Source organism: Hyla sarda, chromosome 4, assembly GCF_029499605.1.
Source record: "Hyla sarda isolate aHylSar1 chromosome 4, aHylSar1.hap1, whole genome shotgun sequence".
NCBI classification, from domain to species: Eukaryota; Metazoa; Chordata; class Amphibia; order Anura; family Hylidae; genus Hyla; species Hyla sarda.
This window is the reverse complement of record NC_079192.1, coordinates 377,502,295-377,521,854: the sequence shown is the minus strand read 5'-3', so window position 1 is coordinate 377,521,854 and position 19,560 is coordinate 377,502,295. Positions and strand designations below refer to the sequence as shown.

Below are 19,560 nucleotides of genomic sequence, written 5' to 3'. Positions count from 1 at the left end.
GCTTATATTTTGGAGTAATTTATCCCTTTTCAGACCCAGCCATAGCAATAATGCTAGCCCTAGATTTCTCAGCCTAGTGTGCAATTTATAATGCGGCAGTGTCAGTGCCTAGCACATGGGGCAGTTCAGACACCGTTGTGATGTAAGTCATACCTTACAATATCTTATGACTATACCAATGATTGTCCCCAAGATAACAGGAATTTTCTGGATGGGTCAATCTACAGTCACTTCACAACAGAGTTACCTTTAAAGTTGGGTCGAATTCTGGCATCATATCCTGAGATCTTCCCCATTAACTTATCCAGGAAATCAGAGGGCGACAACAGTTTAGGGGAAGTGCGGGCAGATGCACCAACCTCTTTGGAAGCTGCAAGACTGCAAAAGAAAACAGAAGCAGTAAAGTAAACTTGTATTGTTTGGCGGAGATTAACCCACCTATTATTGGTCAGTTATAGTTTCAACTGCATAGTGAACATGGAGAAGAATCTTTTCTCTGCTGGCAGGAATAACAACGAACCTTTGGCAGCATTTGGTTTATACTTCTACAATCTGTACACTTTATCTCGCTTTTGCTCCAGTAGGGATCTGTTGGTATCCCCCCTTCCCTATTTCACATGGAAACATGTTTTCAAGTGGAGATGACATACATGTTCCTAGACATTATATAAGCATTGATGCTTAGGAGTGTTGAGTATTTGTTCCTGTTGTCTGTTGTACTTAATGGCATTTGATTATATACCATTCATTGCAGATTGTTGTGCATGGATTACCAGTTTATTTATTTTTTTACACTTTCTATAAAAGGAATACATTACAATAGCTACAACACTAAGAACTAACTGGCCTTAACGTGACGAGTAGGTTTGTACCTTTTGATCAAAATGTATACTAACTACCTGTTAGTTTTTGAAATTATGCTGAGAAGCAATTAGATCAAAATACAAAATTGTGGATGTGCGGCCATGTCTGTTTTTTCTACCTGGATTTAAATTGTGTATTCTATCCCCTCCTTTTTTGTTTTTTCCACTTGGCCTGCACTCCATCCCACCCCCTCAGCCCAACCCTATATAAGTAGCAGGTAGCTACACAAGGCCCTTTCATTTTCTAGCAGCCTCCCAGTCTGACTGGGAGCAAATAGTAAGTGAGCTTTTACACCTTGTTCACACTGGTGTGGTGCTGTGCGGCGTCCGTTGCTGCGGCGGCGCCGCTCTGCCAGTGGGTCGTTCCCCCTGTGGGCACTGGTGTCGCGGAAGTGGTGGACGCCGCCCAGTGCTACACTATTTTATGTTAGGGACCGACTCTTAATAGGTGACCTTGACGTGGCGAGTGGGCTTGTACATTTTAATCAAAATGCATACTAACAACCTGTTAGTTTTTGAAATTATGCTGAGAAGCAGTTAGGTCAAAATACAAAATTCTGGATGTGTGACCATGTCTGTTTTTTCTACCTGGATTAACACTAAGAACTAGTTGGGGACAAGAGTGTGAATTGTTCTTCCAGAGCAATTTCATATATGGCTTTGCTCAAGACTTAAAGTGTACCTGTCGTTAACAAAAAGTTTATATAATGTAGATAATACCATGATATGTATATTTGTAATATACAATGGTTAAAAATTGTGTATTTTTTTTGTCCTTAAAGCTATTGTCTTGTGTCTGTGTGACGAGTCCAAATACAGGAAGTGTGGGTGGACAAACAAGCAGGGCTCTGTACACTGAGGACAAGCAGGGCTCTCTTCACTGAGGACAAGCAGGGCTTTGTACACTGAGGACATGCAGGGCTCTGTACACTGAGGACAAGTGGGGATCTGTGCAGTGAGGACAAGCACTGATCTGTGCAGTGAGGACAAGCAGGTATGTGTATATTGAGGACAAGCAGGGGTCTGTGCACTGAGGACAAGCAGGGCTCTGTGCACTGAGGACAAGCAGGGCTCTGTACACTGAGGACAAGCAGGGCTCTGTGCAGTGAGGACAAGCAGGGCTCTGTGTACTGAGGACAAGCGGGGATCTGTGCAGTGAGGACAAGTACTGATCTGTGCAGTGAGGACAAGCAGGAATGTGTATACTGAGGACAAGCAGGGCTCTGTACACTGAGGACAAGCAGGGCTCTCTACACTGAGGACAAGCAGGGCTCTGTATACTGAGGACAAGCAGGGCTCTGTCCACTAAGGACAAGCAGGGCTCTGTACACTGAGGACAAGCAGGGCTCTGTGCACTGAGGACACACAGGGCTCTGTACACTGAGGACAAGCAGGGCTCTGTGCACTGAGGACAAGCAGGGCTCTGTACACTGAGGACAAGCAGGGCTCTGTACACTGAGGACAAGCGGGGCTCTGTACACTGAGGACAAGCGGGGATCTGTGCAGTGAGGACAAGCAGGGATCTGTGCACTGAGGGCAAGCAGGGCTCTGTGCACTGAGGACAAGCAGGGCTCTGTACACTGAGGACAAGCAGGGCTCTGTACACTGAGGACAAGCAGGGCTCTGTGCACTGAGGAAAAGCAGGGCTCTGTACACTGAGGACAACCAGGGCTCTGTACATTGAGGACAAGCGGGGATCTGTGCACTGAGGACAAGCAGGGCTCTGTGCATTGAGGACAAGCAGGGCTTTGTACACTGATGACAAGCAGGGCCATATGCAGTGAGGCTCTATAACATGCTCCTGACTCATACATGAGGATGATTGACAAGCCAGGAGCCTGCACAGTCCTGCTTGCCTTTCCCACACTTCCAGTATTTGGACTCCTCATAGAGACACACATGCAATAGCTGCAGGGGCAGCATTTTTTCACCCAATACAAAATTTTTTTATCAATGTATATTACAAATATACATTTAATAGTATCTACATTATATCAAAAGCTTTTGTTAATGACAGGTACACTTTAAAGTGATATCCTAATTCAGAAAACCTATCTTGAATAGGTTAAAAGAGAGAAATCCCTTGTTCAGAAGCCCTAGCCAAGGCGGAGAGCATCTACAAAGAGCTTGTCTCAAACATAACTGTGCATTATATGGCCAGCTTATTCATTTATATGAGAATGGTGTAATGCTTTATTTGACCTGTGGAGGCACTGCAGGGAAAGGGAACACTCACTGCTGGGTATTCTGCATATTACAACTATACTCAGTTTCAGAAGTAGCAGTCCTGGTGTTTAGCTTATTGTCGGGGGGCCCTTATGACAAAATATATAAAAGTAGAAAACATCTTTTAAATGACCATTTGTTATTGACGGATTTTTTACTCTTATATGACTTAATTCACACTTTCACCAGGTTTCTGTTCATTTTTATTGGCGAGCGTAGCATAGCATGCTGTGGTATTCCATCCCCAAAAAATAAAACAGAATCTATGATATATATATATTTGTCCAAAGCTAATTATAAACATTTCGTTCATCCACCTATATCCTTAACTTTATCTACATCTTCTCCCCTTTCTTGGTCTGTAGCGAGAGAGAAATCACAATTTTAAGTGTGAACTTGAAGATCTTTAGCACTATCTCCCATAGATCTAGATGATTGTTCACTATGGATTGACTCCCTACTATACTGGAGAACGTGTCCTTACATGAGGAGTTCAAGGACAAGCCAATGTCAACCGCAAGCAGCTGGTGTAGTTGCGACATCTGGTCATATGTCAATAGCTGTAGATATTCATATGTTGGACTATTTAGATGTTCATAAGCTAATGGACATTAACTATTCATTTGCAATGGACATGCTGTGATCAGAATAAAAATAGAGTCACAATAGAATCCTAGTTTCATAGTGAAAATCAATTTCTTTTCTGTACCACACATAATGAATAAAAAAATATGAAAACGGCAACAACGTAAAAAGGACAGAGCATCTAGACTTTACATAGGATGATCGTATAGTCAACCTTCACATGGACCTACAATCAAAAACAAAGATTTTAAGTGTTCCTGTCATTAGAAAAAACATTTAAAGGGGTACTCCGCCCCTAGACATCTTATCCCCTTATCCCCGCTGCTGGGGACCCCGGGGATTGCTGCTGCTGCGAGATCGCTCTGCACGTAATGACGGGCAATACAGGGGCCTGAGCATCGTTACATCACAGCTCCGCCCCGTCAATACAAATCTATGGGAGGGGGCGTGGCGGTCGTCACGCCCCCTGCCCTAGACTTGCATTAAGGGGACGGGCCGTGATGTCATGAGGGGCGGAGCCATGACGTCACGCTGCTCCGGCCCCTGTATCGCCCGTCATTACGCACAGAGCGAACTCGCTCTATGCAGTAATGATGGCGGGGTGCCGCAGCAGCGATCCCCGGGGTCACCAGCAGTGGGACCGTGGCGATCTAACATCTTATCCCCTATCCTTTGGATAAGGGATAAGATGCCAGGGGCGGAGTACCCCTTTAACATGTCACAGAGAAGAGTGCCATTATGTTCTTCATTTCCCAGCCGCTGCCTTTTCCATCCTGCTTCACAAGACAAGCTTTATAGAAGTATAGTAGACCCTATGTCTTACAGAAAGACGAGGATCGCAGGAAGCCGGAGAGTGAATGCATAGCTCCCTGCAATATGTTTCAAGTTTTTTCTATAAACAAGGACAATTTTAAATTACTCTAGAATCCACATACATAGTACATATGTACAGAATTGTTCTTTATAGTTCAATGCTTTCTTCCTCCAGAGTGGTCAAAAGCTTTACCTTCAAGACTAGAAAGTGTCAAGTGCCAAACCTAAAGGGAACCTGTCATCACTTTCCTAATGCCTGAATCGATAGTCATTGGGGCGGTGCCTGGTGATTTCTCCGTTTCCTACCAACCTTGATTGATATGGTGGCTTCTCTCCTTGTTGGGGTGTGGGGAAAGATCTATCAGTCAAGGACAGAAGGTCATGGAGAAGCCACCAGGGACCGTGCTGATGACTGATAGCTTAGGCAGTATGAAAGTGATTACATTTAATACCGCATGGGGCTACAGCCTGGTCTCCTGGTCTTCTATGTTGAATAACAAGTCTTTGGCATTACAATGAAATGTTCCTGCTACTCTCTTCCCTTCTCCCCTCTTCCTCGAGGAAAAACATCTCAGCAGCACAGGCAAAAGTGTATGACCATGGAGATTTGTCATAAAATATTCTCAGAATTAAATATGATTTAAATGTTGTTGTTTTTAGTTTTGTCTGAGCTTGTCACATATTTCTATCTCCTGTTTTTGTGGCTTTTATTACAGTGGTCCCTCAAGTTACAATATTAATTGATTCCAGGATGACTATTGTATGCTAAAACCATAACTCTAAGGAAACCTGGTTATTGGTTCTGAAGCTGCCAAAATGTCCTCCAAAAATAGGAAAAAGGAAGGATTTAAGAAAACTAGGTTGATAACTATAACAGATAAAGCAAGTCCTTACATAAAAAAAGGAAGAAAGAGCTGCTGGGAGCTGTAAATCACTGTATATGTAGAGGACAGGAGCTTTTTCGGGGTCCTGTACAGTACACGCAATGTCCTAAAATGTAAAAGTGAGCTGCCCCACCTGGTGTTTAAAGGAGCAGCTATCCCTGGCACAGGTAAAGAGTAGTACAGAACATGTAGTACCTCCCTGTACTGTAGGGGACGCTACCAGACAGCCAGTCAGTGTGTGAACTTCTGTAATACCGGGGTTTAACCAGTGAAATGTCCGTACTGATTGGTCAGTTCTTCCGGCCATTGACATGTTTTGCAGATCTGGACTGTCTGTAGCATTGTATGTTGAGTCTGGTTTTAAGTTGCAATGGTCCCGAAAAGATCATTGTATGTTTGAAATATTGTAAATTGAGGGACCACTGTATTCGAGCCTCTGAGATTACCACGAATGGGGGAAAAGAAAGGTTTGCTTCATATTCTTTTCTAATGATTTACATGTTCTGTGCTCCTTCTTCTTCTAGGTACCACAATGGAGCAGAGTTTTTGGACTGGGTCCTCCCATCCAGCACTAGAAATGGGGTCTTATAATGTTTTTTTTTTTTTTTGCTATATTCAACTTCACTCGATGGGACTGAACATACCTCTGGTGAATGCATTATTTTCTGCTCTTAGAAATAATTACAATTAGAGGTAATCAATAGAACTTCATTGCCATTCCACCTCTACAATGGACCATATCAGTTAATGCTTTCTACCTCTGCAAACTACATGGACAGGCAGAATGATCATTATGCTTTTCCTAACAATATAAAGAAAATACTCCCACACATAGATAGTATTATACCTTATTATTCTGGGAAAATCTAATACTAGACCTATCTAGAGGCATGCAGGTAATATCATTTTCTATTGTACAACATTATAAATACCTCTGTGCACACATAATAAAAAATGTCTATTTGATCATGTCTGCACATTGTCAACCACTGGGACCCCCAGTATGAAATGCAATCTGTTTCCCTGTATCTGAATTGTTCTGCAAGCTGTGAGATCAGCTCAAAATGAAAGAAATGGCTTTTTTAAATTTTCTTTTATACATTGAGATCAGCAGAAGGTGCTATGAAAGTTCCATATCCATAAATTATGGCAGCCCAGAAGAAATATCAAAAAGTATGTATGAAATATTAAAAATTTTACTAATACTAGTATCCTCATTCCCATTACGAATAAACATGGCTATGCAAATGTATAATTATTTATTACTTACTTGCATTGAAGTGGGGAAGGCCAGTGGTCATGTTCAGGCCACTGCTCCGGACCACAGGCCATGGGCAGATCATAGCTACAAAGATTCCATGATCACCGAATACATTTACTGGCTTGTAGGTATCGGCTTCATAGTGTGTGACTTAAAGTGTACCTGTCATCAACAAAAACTTTTTATATAATGTAGATAATACCATTATATGTATATTTGTAATATACATTGGTTAAAAAATATGTATATTTTTGTCCCTACAGCTATTGCCTGTGTGTCTCTATGAGGAGTCCAAATACAGGAAGTGAGGGTGGACCAGCAGGGCTCTGTACAATGAGGCTCTGTGACATGGTATGGGCTCACACATGAGGATGATTGATAAGCTAGCAGCCTGCACAGAGCCCTGCTTATCCCGCCCTCACTTCCTGTATTTGGACTTCTCATAGAGACACACAGGCAATAGCTGCAGGGACAGCACTTTTTTACCCAAAAATATACACATTTTTTAACCAATGTATATTGCAAATATACATATAATGGTATTATCTACATTATATAAAAAGTTTTTGTTGACAACAGATAGACTTTAAAGTGCTTTCTAAAGAAAAATTTTCATAGGGATATGTCAAATGTTTTGAGCAGTCAAGAGTCTGGGTGGTGAGACCCAGAGATCCCCAAATATCGCTAGAATGAGTTGGGAGAAGCACTCAGCTAAGCGCTTCCCTCCCCTTGCTGCAAGAGACAGATTCTCTAAGACGTCTATGGGCTTGTCTCCCACAGCAAGGTGAGAGATAAGGACAGAGGTGATTAGCAATAGCTCTAGTTATCAAGAGGGGTCTCAGCACCTGGACGATGTCCAATCAAAACTTTTAAAAGTAAAAAGAAGAGCGCTCCATAGCATAAAACCACCTTGGGGCAAGCCAGTAGGACAACTAGAAACTCTTTCCCTCGGTGGTTGTGTGGCCTCACATTGCCTGATGAAGCCGCGTTAGCGGTGAAATGCATTGCATTATTGGAAATCCGAATAAGCCGACTGCTTTTTACTCTATGCTTCTCATCCTGGTCAGCGCCGTTCTTAACCATTTGCTGCTCTGAAGTCCATTTCCTACTACAATCAAAACTTTTGACATGTATCTATGACATGTCAAAAGTAAATTTTTTATGATAGTAACACCTTCAATACACCTTCAATAGTTGTTTGCTGAATGCTTGTTTTTCCTATAACTATTCTTACTTCCCCCATATGCATGAATGCTTAATTCAGCTAGGTTTGCATGTGTTTCCAATGGTGAGAAAAAAAGTAAAAGAAGCCACAAGACCACTTTGACTGTGGTTTATCTTTAAGGAGAACAAAAGGATTGGGTGTTAATCCACAACTTGGAAGAAGCCATCACCTGTACCTAACAGAATGTGTCATTGGAGTTTAGATATTATGAATGAGTATCACAGGCACCAGCATTCAATTGAGTCCAGGACCCAGGACTTACTCAGTACTCTAATATAGTGCAGATACATTTTGCAAAATGTGGGACAATGATTGGAAGTGTATATATACAAATTGTGCTTTGCTTCAATTACATGCTGCCTAATGAGCAGTAATATGAGCTCCCCATCTTCACATAAATGGTCTCGTCCTGAGAAGGAATGAGGGAAGCAAGGACAATAGCTCTTGTTTCAGAGAGTATGACGTGATGTCATAGCTACAAAGGAGAGAGCAAAGCTGATATGGAGAGATCTGTGCCATATGGCTAATAGCATTGTTTATCCTGCTGGGCAAGGTCATTCAAAGTACACTATTTAACTGTGTGCTCTGACTGTGTCACACATGGGTAAGAAAACCTGAAATGCTGCATGCATAATGTGCAGCATTTAACTATGGGGGTAGACATATCATCTGATATTTTTGGGTTGGTACAAAGGGATAATGGAAGACTATCTAGCTGACTGTGAATCAGTGATTTATTGCTTGCTATTCTTTACAGAGGCCATCTGCAAAGAATAGCAAAACCTTTCCATGAAGCAAGGTGATGATAGCAAGAACATTCTGTTGACATGCTAGCCCTTAAAGGGTACTCCCGTGGAAAACTTTATTTTTATTTTTTTAAATCAACTAGTGCCAGAAAGTTAAACAGATTTGTAAATCACTTCTATTAAAAAATCTTAATCCTTTCAGTACTTTTTAGGGGCTGTATACTAAAGAGAAATCCAAAAAAGAAATGAATTTCCTTTGATGTCATGACCACAATGCTCTCTGCTGACCTCTGCTGTCCATTTTAGGAACTGTCCAGAGCAGGAGAACATCCCCATAGCAAACATATTCTGCTCTGGACAGTTCCTAAAATGGACAGCAGAGGTCAGCAGAGAGCACTGTGGTCATGACATCAGAGGAAATGCATTTCTTTTTTTGATTTCTCTTTAGTATACAGCCCCTAAAAAGTACTGGAAGGACTAAGATGTTTTAATAAAAGTGATTTACAAATCTGTTTAACTTTCTGGCACCAGTTGATTAAAAAAAAAAAAAAAAAAAGTTTTCCATGGGAGTACCCCTTTAATGGAGAAACACTCCTGATTCTATACCAGATTTGCCATACTTGGACCTGGGCATGTTCTACAGGCTCCAAACTCTGCATAAAGGCTTCATATCCTAAATCCCTTCATGGCATATCACTCCTGTCTACTAAAGACAACAGAGTGTGTTCATAACATCAGCTGCCTCCATAAAACCCCACATACATATCTAGAAGATCTGGGTTAGTGATACACTGCTGTTGAGAAATGACTTATATAGTTACACACATAAGAGATGCATTTGTTAGAATAATTTAGCCCCTATTGAAGAGATACCAAATGGAAAGGACAGGCAGATGGTTCTTCCACCCCATGGCATAGGCTGAATATATCCTGACCTACATCTAGGAAAGTCTGTATCCAAAATTCACTTCAGGCCTTCCATATCACCTCTCATTGTATATACATTTCTTGCATAGTTTTTGTGAGTCAATTTTAGCATTAAAGTCTATTCTTGTATCTGCATATAGAGCTTTCAAAGTGTAATGCTTCTTTTGCCCTGTGGGCGCGCTGCAGAACAACTGGAGCACTTGCTTCTTAGTTATCCCAGATATTCACTAGAGATGTCACCTATTGGACAACTTCATAAGGTTGGGAGAACCTTCTTCTATACCCAGATTATACTAAAAAGGGAATCTGTCACTTCTATCTTACAGCTATCCAATGGTGTCTGCAGATATTTGCAGAAAATACAGTTGACAGCTTCCCTTTGTGTTGAGCGGCATAGGCCATATTCGAATTCGCGATATTTCGGGAATATATGGATGAATATTCGTCATATATTGGCAAAATTCGCAATATTCGAGGCCTTTTTTTTACTATGCACCATAACATTTGCATGCGCATTTACCATGAAATTAGCATGCGCAATATTGCTTGATAAAAGAGCTAAAGGGAGGGATCAATATGCGCGAAAATTCACATATGCTGATATCCGCATATGCAAATTTCCGGGCGCCCGCCAGTCTGCCACAGTAACTAGTATTGGAGCCTTCTTTACACCACAAGATGGAAGCAGGGAGGGATGATTCGAGAATTCGCGAATATGCGATATTTGCAATAAATATTTGCATTGCGAATATTCACACCCAACACTATTTGCCACCAATCATTAAAGTGCACATAATATTCTCAAACGTTCTGTATAGTTTCCCTTAAAACAATTTATCATAGAGATAGAGATTCATGTTATGATTGTCAGGGTCCAGGTGCTGAGACCTTCCTTATGTTCTTGCTTCTGAAAATCTGGACTCCGTAGAGAACACCTCCTCTATGACATGTCAGAAGTTGTTAAATGATAAATGTAGCTCCAAACTATGTGGCATCAATATGTCATCACAAGGACGGATATGCCGTACACAGTAAAACCTCTCCAAAAGAACACCGCTTTGAGATGACAACCCCTCTATCTAGACAGATTTTCAGTACCATCATTACTAAGCATGCTAGCCATCCTGGAGGACCACCTCTGTGGTTAGTAAATAGTTAGTAAATGCTATGACATCAGAGTTGATTCAGTCAGGGGAGCTATTGTCACATTACAACCTTGCTTCTGTGTGGTAAACAGCGGTGACATCCCAACTGTGTTGGCCACATGGTCATTCGCAGATGATGAGGAGGGAGGTTCTCATGCAGATCTTCTAATTATAAGAGCACATTTGTGGTAGCTTTGGGGGGGTATGGTATGGGGGTGTAGACGTGCAGTTACTAAAGGGTGTTTGCTTAACCCTCTCTATTTGTGACGCCAAGGTGAGGGCTATTCTCTGTATGCTTGTCCTACCGCCATCCGTCCCAAGAGCGATAGAGAGATTTGCAGAAACGTGTCTGAACTTTTACTGAAGATTTTATGCAATAATGAACAGGAACAGCCCATATAACAAAGTCTATTAGAGCTTGACAAGTGGTTGGGACCTCGTGAGTCTATTGACCTTAGGAAGGTAATTGTTGCGCTGATCCACTGGATTTAGGGGTTTAGATTCGGTCCAGTAATCACGCTAGCTTTAGCGGGGATTGAGATTTTAACTCAAAGTTTAGTTTCAGGCTGAGGCCGGCTGGCTTCTGGCCTAGCTTGTCTTTGTAAGTTGTGCAGATCCGTCCTGATAGTCCGGCATCCACGAGAGCAGCAACCCAAGAGAGCGATCAGAGCTGAACTAGAATTTACAAGCAGATCTCTGAGCTGAGTTCCGCTTATTAATTCTGTATTGTATATGCTCCCTAAGGGCTCATTCACATGGCAGAAATTCATCTGAATTAGTTGGCGCTAGGAGTGCTCTGACATGCGCCGTCTCCATTGATGGCAATACACGTCCGAGCAGATTCTGATGACAGAATGAACATGCTCATTCTTTCAGCAGAGTCCAAAATTAGAATTTCCGCTGTGGAAAAAAATTAGGAGGCTGCTGCCTCGGAATTTTTGGGCTGAATTCAGCTTGGAAATTCTGATATGTGAATTATAAAACCTTCAGCAGAAAATTTACAGCAAAATACGTACATATCAATGTATCCTATACGATGAGTACTGATATAGGGTGTCTTCTCGTTGAGGCCTGTTTGCTCTAAAGATGCTGCACTATCGATCCCCCATCCCCCATTCTTGTATCTGTCTTTTAGTCTGCTAATCTGCTGTGAGGTAATAGGTAGATTTCAAACAGGAAATCTGTGACATCACAAGATAAGCTGTGAGGTCATTTCCTATGACATCGAAACTATTTTTATTCCGGTACACTTGTGGAGGTGGTGGTGGGGGTCAGACTCTGCGTAAAATGAAATGAACAATTGTAAATAAAATATCCCAGCCTGTACAATATTCTTGTACAAGGGTCCTCTGCTACTGGAGCCCACTCCTGTATCCTCGGCTGTGATAGTCAAAATCTTTGAACTAAATATCTAGATTACAATCTTTACAGAATTTTTACATGATCGCTGACTGGAACAATTACTACTACAGACAAGAAAAAGTTTCAAGAAAACCCAACTATGATTTTCATATACACACGGGAAGGGTTACCTTCCCAAAAATCATCATTGTAAGAAGAAAAAATTGAAAATATATTTTGTAACACATTTTTTATACATTTTTATGTGTAGTTAAAACACAACTTCTTACAATATTCCGGATTTCTCCTACGCAGGTGTTCTAACCATGTTCATGAAGTCTGCACAGCCCCGCACTGCCATCACTGCCGGCCAAAAGATCCTGGCGGGAAGTGCTAAAATCCATTTGACAGGTTAGAGATTTGCAGCAAACCAGAGAGATTCACACACCGGAGAATCAGTGAAGGCAGATATTTTTATCGATTTGTTCATTTATAAAGTTGGTGAAATCGATTTGACAGTTTTAGGATTTGCAATAAATAAGGGCATTGATTCTCATTCTAGAAGGTTAAGGGAGAATATTTGGTCACCTCTGACCCTGATGTTATCCCAAGGTTATTCAAATATTAACACATATCACTGGCCACAGGATCTGGTCTGATGGGGTCCAACCACTTTGACCCACACCTATGATGAGATTGGGGGTCCCTTGAGTGAATATAGAATGTTTGGACCCCAATGATCACCTGGCACTGCTAATTGACTGCAAGAGAGCTGGAGGGTACACAATAATCTGTGAGACCTAGCAGCTCATGATACTACTCCGGGGTGCTTAGTTAGTGTTATTTTCGCTTCAGACGTGGCAGTCAGCTTTATCGCCGTGTCTGAAGGGTTAATACAGGGCATCATCGTGATCGGTCATGTCCTGTATTAGCCACGGGTCCCGGCAGTTGATGGCCGCAGGGACCACCGCGATAGGTGTGTATTCGCCTTATAAGACGCACCAACTTTTCCCCCCCCAGTTTTGGGGAAGAAAAAGTGTGTCTAATACGGCGAAAAATACAGTAAATCACTTGTATTAAAAATCTTAATCTTTTCATTACTTTTTAGGGGCTGTATACTAAAGAGAAATCCAAAAAAGAAATGCATTTCCTCTGATGTCACGACCACAGTGCTCTCTGCTGACCTCTGCTGTCCATTTTAGGAACTGTCCAGAGCAGGAGAAAATCCCCGTAGCGAATATATGCTGCTCTGGACACTTCCTAAAATGGACAGCAGAGAGCACTGTGGTCATGACATCAGAGGAAATGCATTACTTTTTGGATTTCTCTTTAGTATACAGCCCCTAAAAAGTACTGGAAGGATTAAGATTTTTTAATAGAAGTGATTTACAAATCTGTTTAACTTTCTGGCACCAATTTATTTAAAAAAAAAAAAAAAGTTTTCCACGGGAGTACTTAATCATTTGAAAAAAGAAGCAAAGATACAAACAGGTGAGTGCTGCCCTTTTCCTTCATTTAAAAAAAAAAAAAAAAAAGGATGAATGGAAAGAAAGTGTATATGGCTATGTTTAAAATGTCTATCTTTAAAAATGTGAAGAGAAAGAAGTGGCCAGACATATGTGCTGCTGGTCCATTTATTTGTCAAAAAAGGACCCGTGTACTCATGATAAGTGGGGTCCCAGTGCTACTTGTTTCCTTCACTGCATTTGAAAGTGCATCCCTCGTTCCCTTGGACAACATTTCTCTCAGAAATGTACTGAATGGGCTGAAGACAGTGTCTTACAGGGATCACATGGAAAAGATAACATGACATGTTACAAATATGCCATTTTAAAATTGCACTACTTATTTATTTCACAATAAACTCGGATGGTATTACAGATGAAAAAATTGGAATGCAGCATAGAGCCCTGGAATAACAATATTAGGGTCTATTTACACAAACAGTATCGGCACATGAGTTAGCTGAAGATTTGAAGCTGTGTTCAGTCATTTAGTTTACATTGAAATCTGCAGCATAAAATCAGCAGCTTCAAATCCTGCGCATCAAATATGTGCAGGATTCTGTACGTGTAAATACACCCTTAGACGGTAAACTCTCATGTCACAGATGTGTAAACAATTAACCTAATTAACAATTTTTGGGAAATAAAAACCCATGATTTTAAGGGGTTTTCCCCACCAACAACACTACCATCACCTATACACAGAATAAAAGATAAGTCTGTGATCAGTGGGGGTCCAACAACATTTCTGGGTTTTACTCCTGACCCTCGGCTGTGTTGGGTCTTACAGGTTACACAGTACTTCTTGAACAAAATATTTCCTAAAAATGGATCAGTTTTAAAACATTATTTACAAAATTAAGCAAAGGTAAACTAATAGGTAATACATTAATAGGTAATAAGTATAGGTTTTCAGTATAAGGGTACAGTCACACATAAAATGGCTGACCCTAGTGTGCCTCCTGCTGTGCCTGCCCGTAGCAGCATCCCGCTGCTATGAGCAGACACACAGGACCTGCGAATCACCACGCACACGCGCAGTGTTCTTACAGACATTGAGGCTGCTCCCCCTATTAACCAATCTTCTTTAACATGTTAGTACACTACACCTAAGTCTTAAAATTATGAAAAAAACCTCTCTATTTATTAGCTCACAGTGTTAGAAATCCTCTCAGGGGAAGGGAGTGTGTCCCTCCTTGTAGTGGTGGGAGGTTATTGGTGTGTCTCCTCATACAGCCTTGCCTATCAGTCATCAATTGTCCATGACTCATGGACAAGCCTGGTGCTGCTGCAGGACTGTATACTGTCCCAGTAGGTAAGGGGACCCCTAGTGTTGGGATTTTCAGGAGCCATTGCCTTTAATAACCCCTTAAGGACCAAGCCCATTTTGACCTTAAGGACCAGGCCAATTTTATTTTTACATTTTCGTTTTCTCCTTCTCGTCCTCTAAAAATCCTAACTCTTTCATATTTTCATCCACAGACTAGTATGAGGGCTTGTTTTTTGCGCAAACAGCTGTCCGTTGTAATGCAATCACTACCTTTACCATAAAATGCATGGCGAAACCAAAAAATTATTATTTGTGTGGGGAAATTAAAAAGAAAACCACAATTTTGCTAATTTTGGAAGGTTTTGTTTTCACGCCTTACAATTTATGGTAAAAATGACATGTGTTCTTTATTCTGTGGGTGAATACGATTGAAATGATACCCATTATTATATACTTTTCTATTATTGTTGTGACTAAAAAAAATTGCAAACTTTTTAACCAAATTAGTATGTTTAAATCCTTCTATATTGACGAACTATAACTTTTTCATTTTCCGTATAAGTGGCGGTATGAGGGCTCATTTTTTGCGCCATGATCTGTACTTTTTATTGATACCACATTTGTGTTTATAAAACTTTTATTATTTTTTTATTTTTGAATAAAATGTGACAAAAAAGCAGCAATTTTGCGCTTTTTTTAATTTTAACTTTCATGCCGTTCACCGTACGGGATCAATAACATTATAGTTTAATAGTTTGGACATTTACGCACGCGGTAATACCAAATATGTGCATTCATTTTCTTTTTTTTTACACTTTATGGGGGTAAAATGGGAAAAAATTAACATTTTACATTTTTATTGGGGGAGGGGATTTTTCCACATTTTTTAACTTTTTTTTTTTTAAACTTTTTTTTACTTTCATTTTTACTCTTTAATAGTCTCCATAGGGGACCACCGATAGCAATCGACAGTACTGATCAGTATTATCGTTGATCTTCTGCTCTGGTCTGCTCGATCTCAGACCAGAGCAGAAGACCCCAGGAGACGGACGGAGCCAGGTGAGGGGACCTCCGGCCACCATGCTGGATGATTGGATCACTGCGGCAGCGCTGTGGGCGATCAGATCATCCATTGAAAGTACCGCACTGCCGCAGATGCCGTGATCTGTATTGATCACGACATCTGAGGGGTTAATGGTGGACATCCGTGCGATCGTGGATGTCCGCCATTACCGGCGGGTCCCTGAATGTTGATAGCAGCCGGGACCTGCCACGCATGACGCGAGCACCGGTACGGTGCTCGCAGTCATATCGGCGCGTAAATGTACATCATGGTGCGTTAAGTACCACATCACCCTGAAGTACATTTATGTCCATTGTCGTTAAGAGGTTAAATAGTGTTTAAAACAACCATATTACAAAAGGTCTTTAATTTTCATCAGTTACAACATATAACAAGTTTTTGAATCTGACAGTGCCCATCTATAGGAAAAGAAGAATAAATGAAACATAAAATCTAGTTTTATTACAAAAGGCAATTTAATAATAATTACATATAAGAAAACAAAGTCAATACATGGATTTTCCCAAATACTCTCCAAGCACTTAATTTGGTCTTATTTTGAGGATATATTAAATATTAAAGTATAAAAGGCTCTACCTTCCTCTTGATAGAACTGCAGTAAAGTAGGCAAACCGTCTAGAAGATGTGCAAAAACAGCTTTATTATTATTAAAGGAAAGCTGTCAGCTTGCTCCCCCCGCACTTACCAGCGATACTGGCTGGTAGTGCGGGGGACGATGATCAGTTTGATGCCTACCATGCCTGGATCTGCCCCACTGTTCCGCCAAAATCTTTGATTTTCTGTATATGCTAATTAGGTGCTAACTGGCACAGGCCGGGGTTACTGGCACTCTGACGTCAGCGATGCTCGTCCGCAGCGCTGGCCAGCTCATCAATATTTCTCCCCTCCCTCCACCTCTCCCTCTTTATTACAATGTGGGGAGAAGAAGGAGAGGCGGAGGAAGGGGAGGAATATTGTTGAGCTGGGCAGCGCTGCGGACGAGCATCGCTGACGTCAGAGTGCCAGTAACCCCGGCCTTCTTGATAATGTTGCGCACTGTGGACAAAGACAAATCTAGATCTCTGGAGATGGACTTGTAACCTTCAGATTGTTGATATTTTTCCACAATTTTGGTTCTCAAGTCCTCTGTTCTGTTGTCAATGCTTAGTGTGGTACACACAGACACACAATGCTGTTACGCCGAGCGCTCCGGGTCCCCGTTCCTCCCCGGAGCGCTCGCCTCATCTTCGTTGTTGCAGCGCCCCGGTCAGATCCACTGACCGGGTGCGCTGCGGTCCCGCCTTCAGCCGGGATGCGATTCGCGATGCGGATAGCGCCCGCTCGCGATGCGCACCCCGGCCCCCGTACCTGACTCGCTCTCCCTCGGTCCTGTCCCGGCGCGCGCGGCCCCGCTCCCTAGGGCGCGCGCGCGCCGGGTCTCTGCAATTTAAAGGGCCAGTGCACCAATGACGGTGCCTGGCCCAATCTTCCCATTAGCTTAATTGGCTCCCACCTGTGCACTTCCCTATATATCCTCACTTCCCTTGCACTTCCTTGCCGGATCTTGTTGCACTTGTGCCTAGTGAAAGCGTTCCCTTGTCTGTTCCTAGTCCGTGTTCCTGACCTCCTGCCGTTGCCCCTGACTACGATCCTTGCCGCCTGCCCCCGACCTTCTGCTACGTCCGACCTTGCTTCTGCCTACTCCCTTGTACCGCGCCTATCTTCAGCATCTTCAGCAGCCAGAGAGGTGAGCCGTTGCTAGTGGATACGACCTGGTCACTACCGCCGCAGCAAGACCATCCCGCTTTGCGGCGGGCTCTGGTGAAAACCTGTAGTGGCTTAGAACCGGTCCACTAGCGCGGTCCTCGCCATCCCTCTCTGGCACAGAGGATCCACTACCTGCCAGCCGGCATCGTGACAGTAGATCCGGCCATGGATCCCGCTGAAGTTCCTCTGCCAGTTGTCGCTGACCTCACCACGGTGGCCGCCCAGCAAGCCCGACAGATCGCCCTTCTAACCCGTCAGCTGTCGGAAATGTCCACCATTTCGCACCAACTTCAGTCGCAACTTCTCCAGCAATCTTCTCCTCCGCCAGCTCCTGCACCTCCTCCGCAGCGAGTGGCCACTCCTAGCCTCCGCCTGTCCTTGCCGGACAAATTTAATGGGGACTCTAAGTATTGCCGTGGCTTTCTTTCACAATGTTCCCAGCACTTGGAGATGATGTCGGACCAGTTTCCTACTGAAAGGTCTAAGGTGGCTTTCGTGTTCTGCCTTCTGTCTGGAAAAGCCCTGTCATGGGCCGCACCGCTCTGGGACCGCAATGACCCCGTCACTGCCTCTGTACACTCCTTCTTCTCGGAAATTCGAAGTGTCTTTGAGGAACCTGCCCGAGCTTCTTCAGCCGAGATTGCCCTGCTGAACCTGGCCCAGGGTGTTTCTTCCGTTGGCGAGTACGCCATTCAGTTCCGTGCTCTTGCTTACGAGTTGTCCTGGAATAGTGAGATTCTCTGCGCGACCTTTAAAAAAGGCCTATCCAGCAACATTAAAGATGTTCTGGCCGCACGAGAGACTCCTGCTGACCTACATGAACTCATTCATCTAGCCACTCGCATTGACATGCGTTCTTCCGGATGGCGTCTGGAGCTCCGCCTGGATATGGACTTTGTTCGCACGAAGCGTTTTTTCTCTCCGGCTCCTCTCTCCTCTGGTCCTCTGCAATCTGTTCCTGTGCTTCCCGCCGCGGAGGCTATGCAAGTTGACCGGTCTTGCTTGACACCTCAAGAGAGGACACGACGCCGCATGGAGAATCTTTGCCTGTACTATGCCGGTACCGAACACTTCCTGAAGGATTGTCCTATCCGTCCTCCCCGCCTGGAAAGACGTACGCTGACTCCGCACAAAGGTGACACAGTTCTTGATGTCAACTCTGCTTCTCCACGCCTTACTGTGCCTGTGCGGATATCTGCCTCTACCTTCTCCTTCTCTACTTTGCTCTTCTTGGATTCCGGATCTGCAGGAAAATTTTTTTTGGCCTCTCTCATCAACAGGTTCTACGTTCCTGTGACCAGTCTCGCCAGACCCCTCTACATCTATTGTTTTTACAATAAAAGATTGGACTGTCTCGTACGTTTCCACACAGAACCCCTCCTAATTTGCATCGGACCTCATCTCGGAAAAATTGAGTTTTTTTTCCTCAGGTTCTTTGGCCCCAAGAAGAGGGGGAGACCCAAGGGGGGGGGTACTGTTACGCCGAGCGCTCCGGGTCCCCGTTCCTCCCCGGAGCGCTCGCCTCATCTTCGTTGTTGCAGCGCCCCGGTCAGATCCACTGACCGGGTGCGCTGCGGTCCCGCCTTCAGCCGGGATGCGATTCGCGATGCGGATAGCGCCCGCTCGCGATGCGCACCCCGGCCCCCGTACCTGACTCGCTCTCCCTCGGTCCTGTCCCGGCGCGCGCGGCCCCGCTCCCTAGGGCGCGCGCGCGCCGGGTCTCTGCAATTTAAAGGGCCAGTGCACCAATGACGGTGCCTGGCCCAATCTTCCCATTAGCTTAATTGGCTCCCACCTGTGCACTTCCCTATATATCCTCACTTCCCTTGCACTTCCTTGCCGGATCTTGTTGCACTTGTGCCTAGTGAAAGCGTTCCCTTGTCTGTTCCTAGTCCGTGTTCCTGACCTCCTGCCGTTGCCCCTGACTACGATCCTTGCC

At 43.4% G+C, this 19,560-nt stretch overlaps 1 protein-coding gene across 2 annotated transcripts in view; it reads right to left on the bottom strand.

Annotated features, from left to right (window-relative positions):
- Positions 1-19,560, bottom strand: part of GLRA1 (glycine receptor alpha 1) — a 184,364-nt gene that overhangs the window by 97,085 nt on the left and 67,719 nt on the right. For both annotated transcript variants that reach the window (XM_056516843.1, XM_056516844.1), the window contains exon 2: positions 248-378. In XM_056516843.1, coding sequence (XP_056372818.1) covers positions 248-378 — 131 coding nt within the window. The remainder of the gene's footprint in view (positions 1-247; positions 379-19,560) is intronic.